Source organism: Pinus tabuliformis, chromosome 7 (genome assembly GCF_031772625.1).
Source record: "Pinus tabuliformis cultivar Carrire ecotype Pingquan chromosome 7, CPIR1, whole genome shotgun sequence".
NCBI classification, from domain to species: Eukaryota; Viridiplantae; Streptophyta; class Pinopsida; order Pinales; family Pinaceae; genus Pinus; species Pinus tabuliformis.
This window is the reverse complement of record NC_142293.1, coordinates 1,186,647,554-1,186,663,689: the sequence shown is the minus strand read 5'-3', so window position 1 is coordinate 1,186,663,689 and position 16,136 is coordinate 1,186,647,554. Positions and strand designations below refer to the sequence as shown.

Below are 16,136 nucleotides of genomic sequence, written 5' to 3'. Positions count from 1 at the left end.
GTCAACGCAGTCAAAGATTCGGACTCCAAGTACAGTCAAAGCTTTGGCCAACTTGAACCAAGGACCAAAACCAACCTGCAATCTTTGGCCAAATGAGAGGGTTGACTGTTGCCAAACCCTAGTTAAACAATGTGGTTAACGTCAGAAAACGTGCCTAGAAATTCAGTCAAAGTCTCCTGCAATTCGGCCTTCCAAGACAGTCAAGAATTCGGTCAAAGAAGCAAAGAAATAGCCCAATCAAAGAAAGTCAACGCTGGTCAATGCAGGCAGAAAATAGACCAGAAAGTTAATGGCAGAAGTGGCAGAAGTGTCCTCAGACACGTAATTTTATTAATCAGAAAAAACAATTACATAATTGATTCGCAAGAGTTTACACCCGAACAACACAAACACTCTTGCAATGAGCTATTTATAAGCTCCATGTCCTAACTACCTCTAATTATGGATCACTTATTCAATAACAAGTGTCCATTTACAATAAATGCTATTCAAACCAACTAGCTAACTAATCTCCTATAATAGATCCTAAGATACGACTCATTTGGAGAGTCATATCTAGTTACAACAATATGCTAATTCTAAAAGTCTCCATTAAATAATTAAACATTCTAGAATAATAATTATTAATTTAATATCTTAAATTAATAATTATTTTATTCTAATTTTATTCTAATTTTATAACCTATGATAAAAAAGTATTTTTGGATCATCTAACATTCCCCCCTATGATCCAAAGATACATTACAACAGATACCAAGTTCATCCCTGAACTTAGTAAATTTTATTCTGCCAAGCGGTTTGGTGAAAATGTCGGAGATCTGATCTTCGGAAGGATAATAAACTTGTTTGAGGACATCTTTTGCAATGAGCGACCTGATATGATGATACTTGGTGTCCACATGCTTTGTCTTTGAATGAAACACTGGGTTCTTGGCAAGTTTGATGGCTGACTGGCTGTCAATGAACAATGATGTAGCTTCTCCCTGAGAAATGCCCAAGTCCTGCAAAATTCGGCACAACCAAACAATTTCACATGCTGCTTCCCATGCTGAAATGTACTCTGCTTCTGCTGAAGAAGTGGCCACTGTAGCTTGTTTCTTACAACTCCAAGATACTGCTACTGACCCCATATTCATTAAATAGCCTGATGTTGATGCTCGATCATCAATACTCCCAGCAAAGTCGGCATCAGAATATCCACCAAGTACAAAATTTTTAGTCTTTGTGTAAAGAAGACCAAAATCTTTTGTTCCTTGGATATATCGAAGAACTCTTTTGGCTGCATTCCAGTGGCTGTCTCGTGGTTCCTGCATAAAACGTGAAAGAATACTGACTGCATAAGATAGATCAGGACGAGTATTTGTCAAATAAATCAAGCTGCCAATCAACTATCTGTAAGTTGTACTGTCCACCTTTTCCCCCCCTTCAAATTTTGAAAGTTTCAAGTTTTGCTCCATGGGGGTGAGAACGGGCTTGCAATCTTGCATGCCAAATCGCTGAAGAACCTCTGCTGCATACTTACTCTGAGAAATGAAAATATGATGTGGACGTTGGAAGACTTCAACTCCAAGATAGTAGTGAAGTAATCCCAAATCTGTCATCTTAAAACCTGCTTGTAACTCCTTTTTCACCTGTGCAATATGATCATCATGGTTGCCAGTAATGATCAAATCATCTACGTACATAACAAGAATTACCAGATATTTTCCCTGTTGCCGCACATACAAAGTATCATCAGATTCACTTCGTTGAAAACCAACTTTCTTAAGGTATTCATCCATCTTTGCATACCAAGCTCGGGGAGCTTGTTTTAATCCATATAAAGCCTTGATCAATTTGCAGACTTTATGTTCTTGTCCTTCAACTTCAAAACCTGGTGGTTGGGTCATATACACGTCCTCCTGTAAATGCCCATTGAGAAAAGCACTTTTCACATCCATTTGATGAAGTTTCCATCCTTTTTGAGCAGCCAATGCAAGTGTTAATCGGATGGTGTTCCATTTAGCTGTTGGAGCAAAGGTTTCTTCATAATCAATGCCTTCCTGCTGCGCAAAACCTTTTGCGACAAGTCGTGCTTTATACTTGTCAAGTTCACCCTTCTGATTATACTTAATTCTGTAAACCCATTTGCATCCTATGGGTTTAACATTTGCTGGACAATCAACAAGTTTCCAAGTGTTGTTATCAATTACTGCTTTATATTCGTCAACCATAGCCTGTTGCCATTCTTTATGTTTTACTGCCTCTTTGTATGTGGACGGTTCAGTAAAATCATTTGCTATCAAGGCAAAATTGCCTTCACTTCTATGTGCTCTTCTGGTGCCAGTTTTATTCTGTTCATCAGGCTTTACATCTTTCAAAAGTTGAACTGCCCATTTTGGAAGTTGGTGCTCACTTGTTTGTGCTTCTGTAAAGTCCCCATCATTGTAAAGAGGATTAATATAAACTGATGTACGTCGTTCAGGTGAAGAATGTGGAGACTCACTGTCTGAAGAACTACTGCTGCTTGGAGATGCGGATGAACTGCTAGAAGACCCGGATGATGTTGTTGATGTAGATGGACTGGATGACTCATCTTCAGAGGAAGGAAAATCAAGTTCGTACCAATTTGGTGAAGTTGGTTGACTTTGCATTTTTCCATTTCTTGTACTTCCCTTAGTTTCTAATTTGTGAAGAAGATTTTCAATTTCTTCAGCGCTCTTACTCTCTGTTTCATCAAAAATGACATCCCTGCTCACAATGAATTTTCCATTGGTCAAAAGACGATACCCTTTCTTCTCATCAGAATAGCCAATCATTGTGCATTTTAAACTTCTTGAGTCAAGCTTCGTTCGTTTTTCTTTCGGAACTAAGGCATAACATACTGACCCAAAAACTCTAAGATGTTTAACTCGAGGTTTGAAACCAAACCAAGCTTCATAAGGTGTGATTCCGTCTAAAGAAGCAGTTGGAGATCTGTTTCTTAAGTAGACAGCTGTATGGATTGCTTCCGCCCAATATGTTGGACTTAACCTCTTAAAGGTTAACATGGATCTCGCCATCCCTAACAAAGTGCGATTCATTCTTTCGACTACTCCATTTTGCTGTGGAGTGTAAACATTAGTGAGATGTCGTCTTATGCCATTTTCACTGCAATAAGTTTTGAATTCATTTGAAGTGAATTCTCCCCCATTATCCGTCCTCAGAGTACCTATCTTTTCTTTGACTTCATTTTCAACAAGTTGGCGAAAAAGTTTAAACTTATCAAATGCTTCTGACTTGTTCTTCAAGAAGTAAACCCAAGTCATTCTGCTGAAATCATAAACGAATAGTAAGAAATACTTGCAACCACCAAATGAGGTTTGTAGGGGACCACAAACATCACTGTGAATTAGTTGAAGCCGCCTGTTTGCTCGCCATGAACTTGTTGGAAAACTTTCTCGATTTTGTTTTCCATAAATGCAAGCTTCACATTTTGCATTTTCCCTTTTGAATGTGGGAAGGCCTTTAACCATTCCTTGTTTCTGTAATTGTGAAAGACTCTCAAAATTCAAATGTCCATATCTTACATGCCATAGTCTGATAGGTGAAATACCTGTAGTCACTGCCCCTGCAAAATCAGAATGCCTTGGAATAACTGTCCCTTTCATCCGTAACAATTTTCCATCTTCATAACCTGTCATGACTATTTTCAAATTCTGTTTCACTGAATTAATCTTCACTAAACCATCTTCCATAATTACCTGATGTCCTGCTTGTCGAATCGTGACTAAAGAGAGCAAATTTCTCTTGAAACTAGGTACATACCATACATTGGAAATCAATTTTTCTCCAATGTCAGGGAGAAAAACTTTCACTACTCCTTTTCCATAAGGAGTATGTTTTGTATCATCAGCAAGAAAAATTGAATTAAGTTGGCATTCTTCAAAATTCCAGAAAAAATCACGTCGACAAGTCATGTGCTGAGTTGCCCCGGAATCCAAGATCCAGGCATCTTCATAGTCACTTCTAAGATGAGATGAAATTTGTGATGCTGGTGAGGAAGTAAAAACATATTCTGAGCTGTCGTCATCTTGATCATTTGCAAATTGTGCTGAATGCTGCTGAAACTTGGGAATTCTACTAAGTGAAGTTCGACAATCTTCAGCATAATGGCCAACTTTGTTACATCTTCGACATACAATTTGACTTAAGTCTCTTCCTCTTCCTGAAGATTGTCCTCTGCCTCTGCTTTGACCTCTATTTGGAGATTGTCCTCTACCTTGACTATTATATCCTTGTGCTTGAAAATTGCCTCTTCCTTGGTTGTTTCCTCTACCTTGAAAATTATTTCTTCCTCCTCTGTTAAAATTGTTGCCTCTACCTGGGCTTCGACCTCGATTATGTTGTGCTTGATTCTGATTCCATCGGCCTCTTCCTCGAGAACTATCTGCTGAAGACTTACTTGTGCTGGCTTCTGTGAGAAAAACATCTTCACCAACTTTCTTCTTCTTCCCAAAAGTTTTATCATGCTGACTTAACATTTCACAAAGTTCATCAAACTTTAGTTTTTCTAATTTCCCAGTTACTTGTAAAGTTTCTAAAAAATGCGTATAGGAAGAAGGAAGCCCAGCAATTACAATTGTGACCATAAAGCTATCATCAATTGCGGGAAAACCAGCATTAATAATTTCTTGCTTAATATTCTTAAGTCTGGAGAGATATTCAAGAATATCACCATCTTCAGTTAATTTTTGTTGCAACAATTTTAACTGTAAATCAACCTTCTTTGATTCAGGCTGAGTATCAAAGAGGTCTTTAAAAGTTTTCAAGGCAGTCCATGCATCTGTGGCATTCTCTATATGTACATACATTTCATCATTCACAGACGATTTAATAAGAGCTAAGGCTTTAGCATTCTTGATTTCCCATTTTGCCAGTGGATCTGCATCTGTGGGTTTATTCGGCTTTACATCTCCATCACATATTCCTTGCCATAATTCATTGTAAATGAGTGTGCTTTCAATAAGACGATGCCACGTTTTATAAGATTTGGTGCCTTCTAGTTTGTCGGAATCAGAAAATAAGTTAATCAACTTAGACATTTTTAGCGATGAAGAGACGCACCAAGAAGCAGAACAGAAAGGACAAGATAGTCAACACAACACACCACGCAAAAAACACGATCTATCGGGGCTTGGCCTTGACCCTCGAATAGTCGTCAAAACAGGAGCATATTGACTGAGCTTTGCACTTGGCTCTAGTCAATTTCTCAAATTTTTACAGGGCAACTTTCAAAATTTGACTTTTTACAATGGTGCCTTGCACAACCTGGTAAAAAAAATTACCCCCCCTCAAAGTAAAATTACTTTGAGTTACAAATATGATGATCCCAATTAAAAAATAGCTTCTTGAAAACAAATTATTAAACACACCTTATCTCTCCAAGTTACAAATAAAAAATCATTATCTCTCATATAAATATTCTCACTAAATCTCTCATGGAAACACTCCACTCATTCTCTCACATTCCACTTGCTATCTCTCCAAACTTATCACTCCATTACATAAGGAATTAGAAATACGCCTTATGTCTCCTTAAAATTCCATAAAGACTTTATAAACACTCTTTTTAAAAAAGCCTTTACATACGTTCCTTTAAAAATTACAATCACCGTATTTCTCCCAAACAAAATCACTAATTACTTCACACACAATAAATTAAAAAAATACCATAACTCTCAAAATACAAAAAAAACTCCTTATCTCTGCGTCTTTACTCTTCAATTTAACTTTAGTTTTAACACCATACAAAATCAGCTACTTCCTCACATTGGAAGGTGACAGCGAAGGTGCTGTAGCGAGCATTAGTATGAGGCTTTCAAAAAACACTCTCAACCTTTTTGTTTATCACTTCTTTGAACCCAACGAAATATAGTTAAATATTCTTTTAATGATACTTTCGAAAAGCCCCTGCTGAAACTGTAGATTGCTTCCTTATGTACGCTTTGCACAATGAGAAAACGTTTTTTTTATGTCGATTTTCCAGGAAAGCTCAGGCCAACTTTTCTAGATGACAGCAAGGATTCGTCCCATCGTTTGGCATCATGAATCCGGTAAACGCTCCCTCTGTGATTACTGTTATATTTACATCATGTACAGCAGATGCCGGCAACCCAAAAGAACAAGATACACATCCGCGCTTTGGTGGAGCCTGAACAACAATATCTTTAATTTCTTTTTATTGCAGATAATTGCATGCTGCAACAAAATTTGTCATGTGGAATCAGATGTGAACGGTATAAAAACAATTAGCTCTAGATCATGCCTTACGTTACACTTCACCAAAGAAATGAAGCAGCAGCAGCTGTTGTGCCATCTTCTTTCGCTTTCGGTAGCGCTGGTAGAGTTGCTGATCTAGGCGCCCACAGGCCAGCGGATGGATATTACAATTACAGTGCAGGGAAAAGCAAGTACGCATCCCACAATCGACATTCAATAACCAATTGCTGAGCACTTCAACGGAGTTGAGTTTTTCCACGATCTGATAGAGCTGGAATCTCCTCCTCAAATCAACTGCTGGAATCTCCTTCTCAAATCAACTGCAGCATTACCATAGCTCTGATACCACAATAATGGCAGAAGTGTCCTCAGACACGTAATTTTATTAATCAGAAAAAACAATTACATAATTGATTTGCAAGAGTTTACACCCGAACAACACAAACACTCTTGCAATGAGCTATTTATAAGCTCCATGTCCTAACTACCTCTAATTATGGATCACTTATTCAATAACAAGTGTCCATTTACAATAAATGCTATTCAAACCAACTAGCTAACTAATCTCCTATAATAGATCCTAAGATACGACTCATTTGGAGAGTCATATCTAGTTACAACAATATGCTAATTCTAAAAGTCTCCATTAAATAATTAAACATTCTAGAATAATAATTATTAATTTAATATCTTAAATTAATAATTATTTTATTCTAATTTTATAACCTATGATAAAAAAGTATTTTTGGATCATCTAACAAAAGTCAACTCAGTCAAAACAGAAAGAAGCCTCCTCCTTCGCACGTGTGAAATCCTGCGAATTTCAGATCAGATTGCGTGATGTGAAATGATGCCAAATGACCAACGATTGGTCTATTTATATTTGACTTTGGAGGCTCAAATTCCTCTTGTGGGGCCAACATGAACATGTTGAGGCCGACTTGGTCAACAGGCAAAATATTATTTGTCTCCATGATTTTGATGATGAAATTCCAACCGAAGCTGCCTACTTTTAACAACTTCTGAACGAATTTTGTAAATTAATAAAAAGGATTATTACAGGGCAAGATTTTCGAGTAACTGTTAGAAGGCTGAAGTAGTGTACATTGCAAACAAGGGAATTTAGTCAGAGAAGGATTCTGAAGAAGAATGAGTTTTTCCAGCTTATCTATTTGTTAGGTTTCCTAATAAATCTGACGAAATTTCCTTCTCAATATTAAATAAATAAAGTAGCTGGGGTTCTGTAGTTTATTGTCAACAAGCTCTGTGAATTTCTTGTTAAATTTTCTCAACAAATTATGGAGTGCATCTTTTGAAGAAATATCATCGTAAAATTTCCAGAAATTTTTAATTAAAAAAATAAAGTGGTATTACAGAATTTCATTGCATAGGCGTTGGGATAATTTTGCTTAGTCTGTCTTTAGTAATGTGTTTCATTGCATAGGGCTTGGGGAAATGGGCTCATAGTGAAGGGGTAGAGTTCAAGCTTATTTTTTTCCTTTTTATTTATCACTGATATCCCTTTATTTTCTTTTGCATTTTGAAATCTGTATCTTGCTCTTTTTATCTTTATATAAAATTGCATGAACCTCAAGCATCCAAACCCATTATTCTCATGGGACTATGAAGCATGAAACTTGTCAAGGTACATGTCATACCAACCCAAAAGGAAGGACAGTGGAAAGTGGAGAGGAGTATGTGGTTTTGAGTTCCTCCTATGGCAATTTGATTGGTGAATTCTCTTATCAATGTGTGTCTATGCATCTTCATTCATTGCTGAATTGTAGGTGTTCAAATCTTTCTTAAATCTACTGAAATAAGTTCTCAATTAGGGCAACCGGCTGTTGAGAAAAGAGGCTTAAATAAGGTTATCTTAATTTATCCTCCCTGCTGTTTTCACTTTCAGACTTAAAGCATTGCTGCTTATCATTCATTATAGGGCTCCATAGTATTAAATATGAAATGATATCACTCTTTATTTTCCTAGCATGTGTATAAGTAGTGCACCAATAGAGGGCTTACATTATTCTTATTTTCCAGCCATTATCAACCTAATGTCACAGTGGTTTTCTGCATGTTATTACAGCAGTGATTTCTCCCATATACCATCCATTTTCACCCCTCATGGTGACCTCATTGACCCCATATGCACTATTGAACTGTTCGCACTAGTCTTACCCCATCAACCACCCATAAAATCTATCTAAATAATCATATAAAAATATCTGTTTTGTTAAGACAACTCTTCATGTCACCTTGAAGCTTGTTTCTTTAAGTTTTAGTAATTCTAACCCCAGGGATAACACCTCTTGTATCAGAAGAGATCTGATCTTGAGTGAAAAAAGGATTTATGTGGTGACATTGCCATCCCTCTTGAGATATCCTTATGCTTGCACCAATCTTTGGACTTTGGATCTTAATTGCAAAAGTTACTAGTAACATGTTGTATTGTATTCACAGTGGAATTAATAAGTGGTCTAGCATTGCACCTTGTCTCTATGTTTTCCTGATATGATGAAGATTAGTTTTTTAGGTGTTCGTGTTAATTGTTGTGGTGTTTGTACTATATTTTCTGTCATGAGCTAAGGTTAGGTTAGTTATGGCAGGATCCCAAACAATATGATATGTTGTGCAAAGAAATTTAATTACAAGAAAGTCAAATATATAATATTAATGATAAGAATGTGAGAAAGGATGGAAAACAAATAAAATAATTGCTTTTAAAATCATAAATAGTGCCATGGTCTTCTTTCATTACCAGAGTATAAAGTAAGGATGGACCCTGCTGGTGCTTCAAGATTAGCATAAACCTGAGATGCATGGGATGACCATGTTAGAGGCACTTGTTTAAAAACAATAAAAATTACATGTAAGCATTATGAGGGAAATAATTAAATAAAACATATGACATATAGTTACATATTAGCATTATAACAATCCCCCTATGTAACAAAATCAGAAAATAGCAAGAAATATATATAAGAGAGAGAGAGAGAGAGAGAGAGAGAGAGAGAGAGAATATTATCATAAATTTTCTATGATCTATGATGGTTTAGTGAAACAAACTAGTACTTGGTCTAGTAAGAGGAATAAAGATCACACTTGACAACCCAAATAGAAAAAGCATTGTAACACTTAATATATGAAAACATTAATTAAATAAAATGATACAGACTAGTTAGTAATATTACACCAATCTCCTTGTTACACCACATATTGCATGACGTTTCACCTTGTTATTTTCATCACATGACAAAGACTTATTGGATGACATAGATTCATGGCATTATTTTGGGTGTGTTACCCACCAAAATTGGGTGACCCTTAGGAGAAACTTTTTTCCTATTCATATCTTCTAGCCAGCAGCCCTTGGCAGCCACCTTGTAGTTGTAGTTGATGTGGCATGCCATGCATATCTCTGCCACCTACATCAGTCATACGTTTCCTCGCCCATTTGTCAAGAAAACATGTTGGAAGGTGGGCTTCTAATCAAAAGGTACTTTATTCATTTTGCAATCGGGTGCTTATGCTTGTTTGTATTTGGGCATTTTGACATGGATTGTGGGGTAAAATGGACAAAAGAAGGGTCTTGGCCATAGCCTTGTTCTCTCACCTTAAATGGTGGTTAATTTTCTATCCTAGTCCAATGGGACCTACCCTAATGGCTCATGGCTTTAGAAAGGGGCACTACTTGGGAATCCATGATTGAAATAGTGTAGCCCCATCTATCCCTCTTCCATACCATGGTTGTGGGGGAGCGCCCCCATCCCCCCCCCCTCTCAAACCCACTCCTAAAGCACACTCCCTTCAGGAGCGACCCCGAGAGCACGCTCCCTAAAAAAAAATTCGCTCCCTAGCTTTTTTTGCAAACACATTCCAAACACATTTTTTTCAAAGAAACAAGAGTTTTTGAGTGGGGCAGCCTAATGATCAAGCCTATGGCCCTAGTATTGATATGCAATTCATGGTAACATTAAATTCTTAAAGTAAAAGTGACATTCTCCTTTATCTTTCATTTTCATCTTTTTACTTAAATTTTTAACATTACCATGAAATGACCTTGAACGTTTGAGAGTGGTTCCGACCTCATTGGATTTCATATGGAGAAAGTAGAATTTTAGATCTCACTCAAAATCCAGCAGACTTATCAGTTTTCCGAGATTTTAGGATTGAGGGGATTGCAATGTTTCCATTGGATTTTGTCATGTACTAGGATATGGAACTCGTCAAGAGCACCAATCCCTCTATGTACCTTGATATTAGTGACATTGGTTGTCGAAATCCTCTATCATGGCCCTACTAAAAATGTACCCATCACTCAAACAAAACCTTGACTTGACATGCTACGTTTTTTCTATCTTATGTTAATGCTTAGAGGGTGATATTAATGACAAAGATCCCAAGATAGGCAATGATTTTGATGATATGTAGGTATTTGTTGTAGCATGATTTTTTTGGATGATAGAGGCCATCTAGAGCCTATTTGTTGAAGTATTTTTGGTTCAGAGATGGATTGCACTTGATGTTATTTGTTTATGTGCACCCTTACATGCTATAGAAACCAAAACTTGTAACTTGTGGACCTGTGGTTGATGAAGATTGTAGCTACTATATGATTGATGTCATATGGCTTAATCCATGTTTTTATGCTTTTTATAACTAATTCATCATTCTACAAGCTTTCTCAGAAATTAGACATTTCTCGTGGCGGAAAGAGGCCCAAGCATTAGTAATAGATAATAGATTTACTTGTCTTTTCTATTTTCTAGTAGTTTTTATCAGTGTTGACTCTTTCATATTTATTGTGATATTTTTTTAAACAATATATGACAATTTAAGTTTGAACTCGGCAATTATGACTCATTGGTAATGAGTTATGAATATGATGCTTTGTGAAAGCTGAAAGTTGAAACTTTTCATTTCATGTTAGATATTATTTGTGATCATTTGGTTACTTAGTAATGGTAATAGTTACAAGTACAAATTACAACTTTAGTGATCAATGATGATAAATGTTATATATCGAATTTTGAAAGGTTGAAACTTTAAGTTTGATGAATCATGAGACTCGATATGTTGTTTGTTACTAACTTGTGGACGTGGTTGATGAGGATTCTAACTTCTAGATGATTGATGTTATATGGTTCAATCCATGTTTTGATGCTTTTTATATCTAATTCATCATTCTACATGCTTTTGTTGACATATATGAATCAAAATATATAAAATTATATAATATATAAAAATTCACTCTCGATTCACTCCCAAACCAGGAGCTTTTGAAAATGACGCTCCCCGCTCCTACTCCCAAGTAACCTTTCTCTAGACCCAACAATAAAGCTTCATATTCTGCTACATTGTTATTTGCATCAAATTCCAATCTATAGGTAAACTTGAATATATGACCAAGGGGGGAGATAAGGACAATTACAACACCCTTACCAAACTTTGAATGGGCACCATCAAAGTTCATATGCCAAATTCAATCATTTTTACTTTCCACTTCATTTTCCAAAGGAAAAATAGAGTTAGCCAAGATAGCATAATTTCCCAAGGCATCAGATTCATAAAAAAATTTCATTATAAGGCTTCTTGGGATCCTCCACATGATACTTTCTCTCCAACTCCCTATCCAACCTAACCATGATGCCCTCACTATTAGGGATGGTAGCATAACTTAGATCCATTTGCAAACTACCCTCTATATCAGCTCCCCACTTTCTAGACAGTAACATCCCCCAAGCATCAGGCACATCAATCACCACAATATCCATGGTGATCATAATATCAGGATGCACTAGCAAGTGGACTTGAAGATCCTTTATCAAACCACAAACCTCAATAATTTTTGAATCCATAGCACAAATGTTATGGTAAGGTCTAGAAATCCTCAAGTTCAACTGATTTATGACCTTCTTGGTCATGACACAAGATGATGCCCTAGTACAGTGTTGCGGGGGAGCACCCACCCCCTCCTCGATCCCGCTCCCAATCCGTGCTCCAGGCAGGAGCGGGTCGGGAGTGCGCTCTCGAAAAGGGAGTGATTTTGGGAGTGCGCTCCCTCAAAAAAATGCTCCTTGCCTTTTCGGGAGCGTTTAGCCTTTTTTGCAAAAAACAATTTGCAGTAATGTTCCAAATGCAATTTTTTTCAAAGAAACAAATAAGTTTTGAGTGGGGCAACTTAATGATCAAGCCTATGGCCCTAGTATTGATATGCGATTCATGGTAATGTTACCATGAAATGACTCAGGATGTTTGAGAGTGGTTCCGACCTCATTGGATTTCATATGGAGAAAGTAGAATTTTAGATTTGATTCAAAATCTAGCAGACTTATCAGTTTTTCTGGATTTCAGGATTGCAATGTTTCCATTGAATTTTGTCATGTATTAGGATATGGAACTCATATTTAATCAAGAGCACCAATCCCTCTATGTACCTTTGATGTTAGTGACATTGATTGTCAAACTCCTCTATCATGACCCTCCTAAAAATGTACGCATCACTCAAACAAAATCTTGACTTGACATGCTATGCTTTTTCTATCTTATGTTAATGCTTAGAGGGTGATATTAATGACAATGATCCCTATACAAATTCAGAGGTAATGACAAAGATACCTCTGGATATTAATGCTTAGAGGATGATATTAATGACAAAGATCCTTATTTTCCAACAAGAAAAAATTAAACATTTCTCGTGGTGGCAAGAGGCCCAAGTATAAGCGATAGATAATAAATTTACTTGTCTTTTCTAGTTTCTAGTAGTTTTTATAACTATTGACTCTTTCATATTTATTATGATATTTTTTAAAACAATATATGACAATTTAAGTTTGAAGTTGGCAATTATAACTCATTATTAATGAATTATGAATATGATGCTTCATGAAAGTTGAAATTTGTTTCATTTCATTTTATAACATTTCATTTCATGTTAGATATTATTTGTTGTAATGGTTACACCTAGCTTACAAGTACAACTTTGGTGATCAATGATGATAAATGTTATATATTGAATTTTGAAAGCTTGAAACTTTAAGATTGATTAATCACGAGACTCAATATGTTGTATGTTACTATGTTACTAACTTGTGAACGTGGTTGATGAAGATTATAACTTCTAGATGATTGTTGTTATATGGTTCAAACTATGTTTTTTTATGTTTTTTATATCTAATTCATAATTCTACATGTTTTTGTTGACATATATGTATCGAAATATAAAAATATATAAAATATAAATATATATTATATAAAAAACGCTCTGGGATTCGCTCCCAAACCAAGAGCTTTTGAAAATGTCGCTCCTGCACCCGTTTTCGCTCCCGCTCCCAAGTAACACAGCCCCAGTATCAAACATACAATTATGCAAAAGTAACCCATTAACCAACAATGTAATAAAGAAAGGTTGATGGTCCTTGTTACCTCTACACATATCACTACTTTGCAAAATGATAGGGGCATCCTCACATCCATCCTTAGCAAAATTTGACATTTCTTTCACATGAGGTGCATCAATGGCTTTCAACAACTTAAACTTTTGGGAAGGAATCTTTAGGATTTCAGTCACAGGTACTAAAATCTTTGCATTGTTTATCCATCCTCCCAAATCAATATTTAAACCAGATGTAAGTGGAGTGAAAGTTTTAGGGCCATTTTGATTTCTCTCCTTGTTCCTTGCCCTTTCTCTATCTTTGGCTATCTCTAAAACCTATCTTGATGAAGGCTTTTCCCCATATAACTCAGTGATCCTATCCAACTCTTCAAAGCTATTCACACTATGGGAAGATGGAGACTTCTTATTTATCTTTTGGCTATTCTCCATAACCCCCATCCTATTTTCCGTGGACAAATGATGCTCTTTGCTAACCACATTGATTTTCTCACTTGTCCCAGCCATTCCTCCTTCCAAAATCCTTCTCACATAAGGAAAAGTGGCTTCATCATGCATTTCTTCACAAGGTCTACAATAGGGGATTGAATCATCAATTAAACTAGTAGACTCAAGTGGCTTTGGTGGCTTATAGGTCCTAGGTCCTAGGTAAAATTCCCAAAGGCTAAGTTCGAGGGTCCAAATTAAAAAATTAAATAAAATAATAAAATAATAATAAGTCAAAGTTTTGAGGAAATAAATGCAAAATTTTAATTTTTTAATATATTAAAATTCATTTAATTTAAAAAATGTGAAATTTCCTCAACATTTTAAATTTCAACGGATCAGATTAAAAGAGATTTTGATCCTCATCGACAGTTGAGATCGCTTTGACAACGATCACTCAAACTAGCCGTTGAGAAAATTTTCTTTAAATAGGAGGTTAGTTGTCCATTGAGATTATTCGATCTCAGAGTCGTGTGCTAAGGAAAGCTCTCTTGTATTCATTTTTTCATGTGCAAATAAAGAAAGACTTTGGGGTTAATCTTTGCTAGTGTTACTCTTCGGGAAAATGTTGTAAGATGTTTTATTTTCTTGCATAGATTTACTTTCAGCCATTGATGTTAGCTTATTGAAGAGTGATTTAGACACATGTACCTTGTCTGATCACTGGGGTTTGAATGATAGTTTAATTTCTGAATATAATGGCAGGTATCTCCATCAGATCTGAATTTCATTGTCGTTTTCTCTCCCTATGTTAATGGTTGAATTAAGTTGTGTAGGAAATCCCTTTTTTTTTAGATTACCGAGCATTCGAGGAAGTTCTCAACTGAACCATCCAACTCCCAAAAAGGCATTTTCTGAAGAGCACAGTTGGTTTTGATCCCAAGCTTATCATTGGAATTTTTCTGGTGAATGCATGAAGGGTTTTCGGAAGCACCTCATCTTAAATTCAAAATCTTAAAAAATATTTCTGTGGCATATTGACAAATCTGGCTATTTAGAGCCTTTAAACTGTGAATATTGTAATTATTTAGCTGGTTTTAGGGTTTTTAGTTTTGTTTCTTGCATATTTTGTTTCTGGGTGTTTGTTTTTGTCATTACAGGTTGCAGATCTGAAGGTGTAGTCTTGTTCTGAAGCCAGATCTAGGCCCTGGAGGGTAAGATCTGGCCTCAGCATCATTTTTGCAGGGATACTCTTCAACAGATTTTCAAATTTTCTGAAGAAATTCGAGGGTTTATCAAAGCTATCTATCTGCTGGGGTTTCATTTCTGCAAAAAAAAAAATGATTTTTTTTTTTGGTAAGAGTTGTCCAGACCCTCACCTGTGTGCTGCAAACCCTTTCTCCATACACGCCCTCTCATTTCTTCATTCTGTGTTTGGCATACGAGATCCGTGTCCAATCAACCTCCAAAACGCAGCGTCATTCTGGCCAACCTGCAAGTGGATCCTCAGCTTTCCTTCATGCACTCCTCCATTAACCTCCACGCCTTACCAGTCCTTTCACGCAGACGTCATCGTCATTTTCCCTTGCCATACGACTGTCTACATCCCCTCTACCTGTGCGTTCCACTCCTATTCCGTTGGCGTTCCACTCCTATTCTGCTGCAAAGCTCCCTACATTGCTCCTCTCACTGTGTCTAGTGCACGCCGCCTCTGCCTTCATAACCAGCGCTGCCTGACATCTCCATCACCCATGCATCTGTCTCATTTCCTCACGCTATCCCCTTGCTAACTGTAATCTCCCTCACGCAGCTCCCTACCTCCTCTTCCTTCCCATTCCTCCTTACTGCGTCCATTTCCACACATTCTCATTCTCTCCACACTCTTTTTTCCTCCATGTCCAGCTCCATCGCAAATTGTCATCCCTTGCTTGCCCAACCACGCATCTCTTCTCTCCCACATAGTCTTCCGTTGCTGCCATACGAGCCCCTCTCCACTTCGCCATCCAGGTTTCTCTGCACCTGCATACACAATAAAAACACAAAGCATTTCGATTTTTTTTTTATTTGGCTTGTATTC

General features: G+C 36.6%; 1 protein-coding gene across 2 annotated transcripts in view; it reads right to left on the bottom strand.

Moving 5' to 3' along the window:
• Positions 1 to 16,136, bottom strand: part of LOC149251687 (glutathione gamma-glutamylcysteinyltransferase 1-like) — a 502,910-nt gene that overhangs the window by 124,002 nt on the left and 362,772 nt on the right. For both annotated transcript variants that reach the window (XM_089459523.1, XM_089459524.1), the window contains exon 5: positions 8,999 to 9,050. In XM_089459523.1, the coding sequence (XP_089315649.1) occupies positions 8,999 to 9,050 (52 nt within the window). The remainder of the gene's footprint in view (positions 1 to 8,998; positions 9,051 to 16,136) is intronic.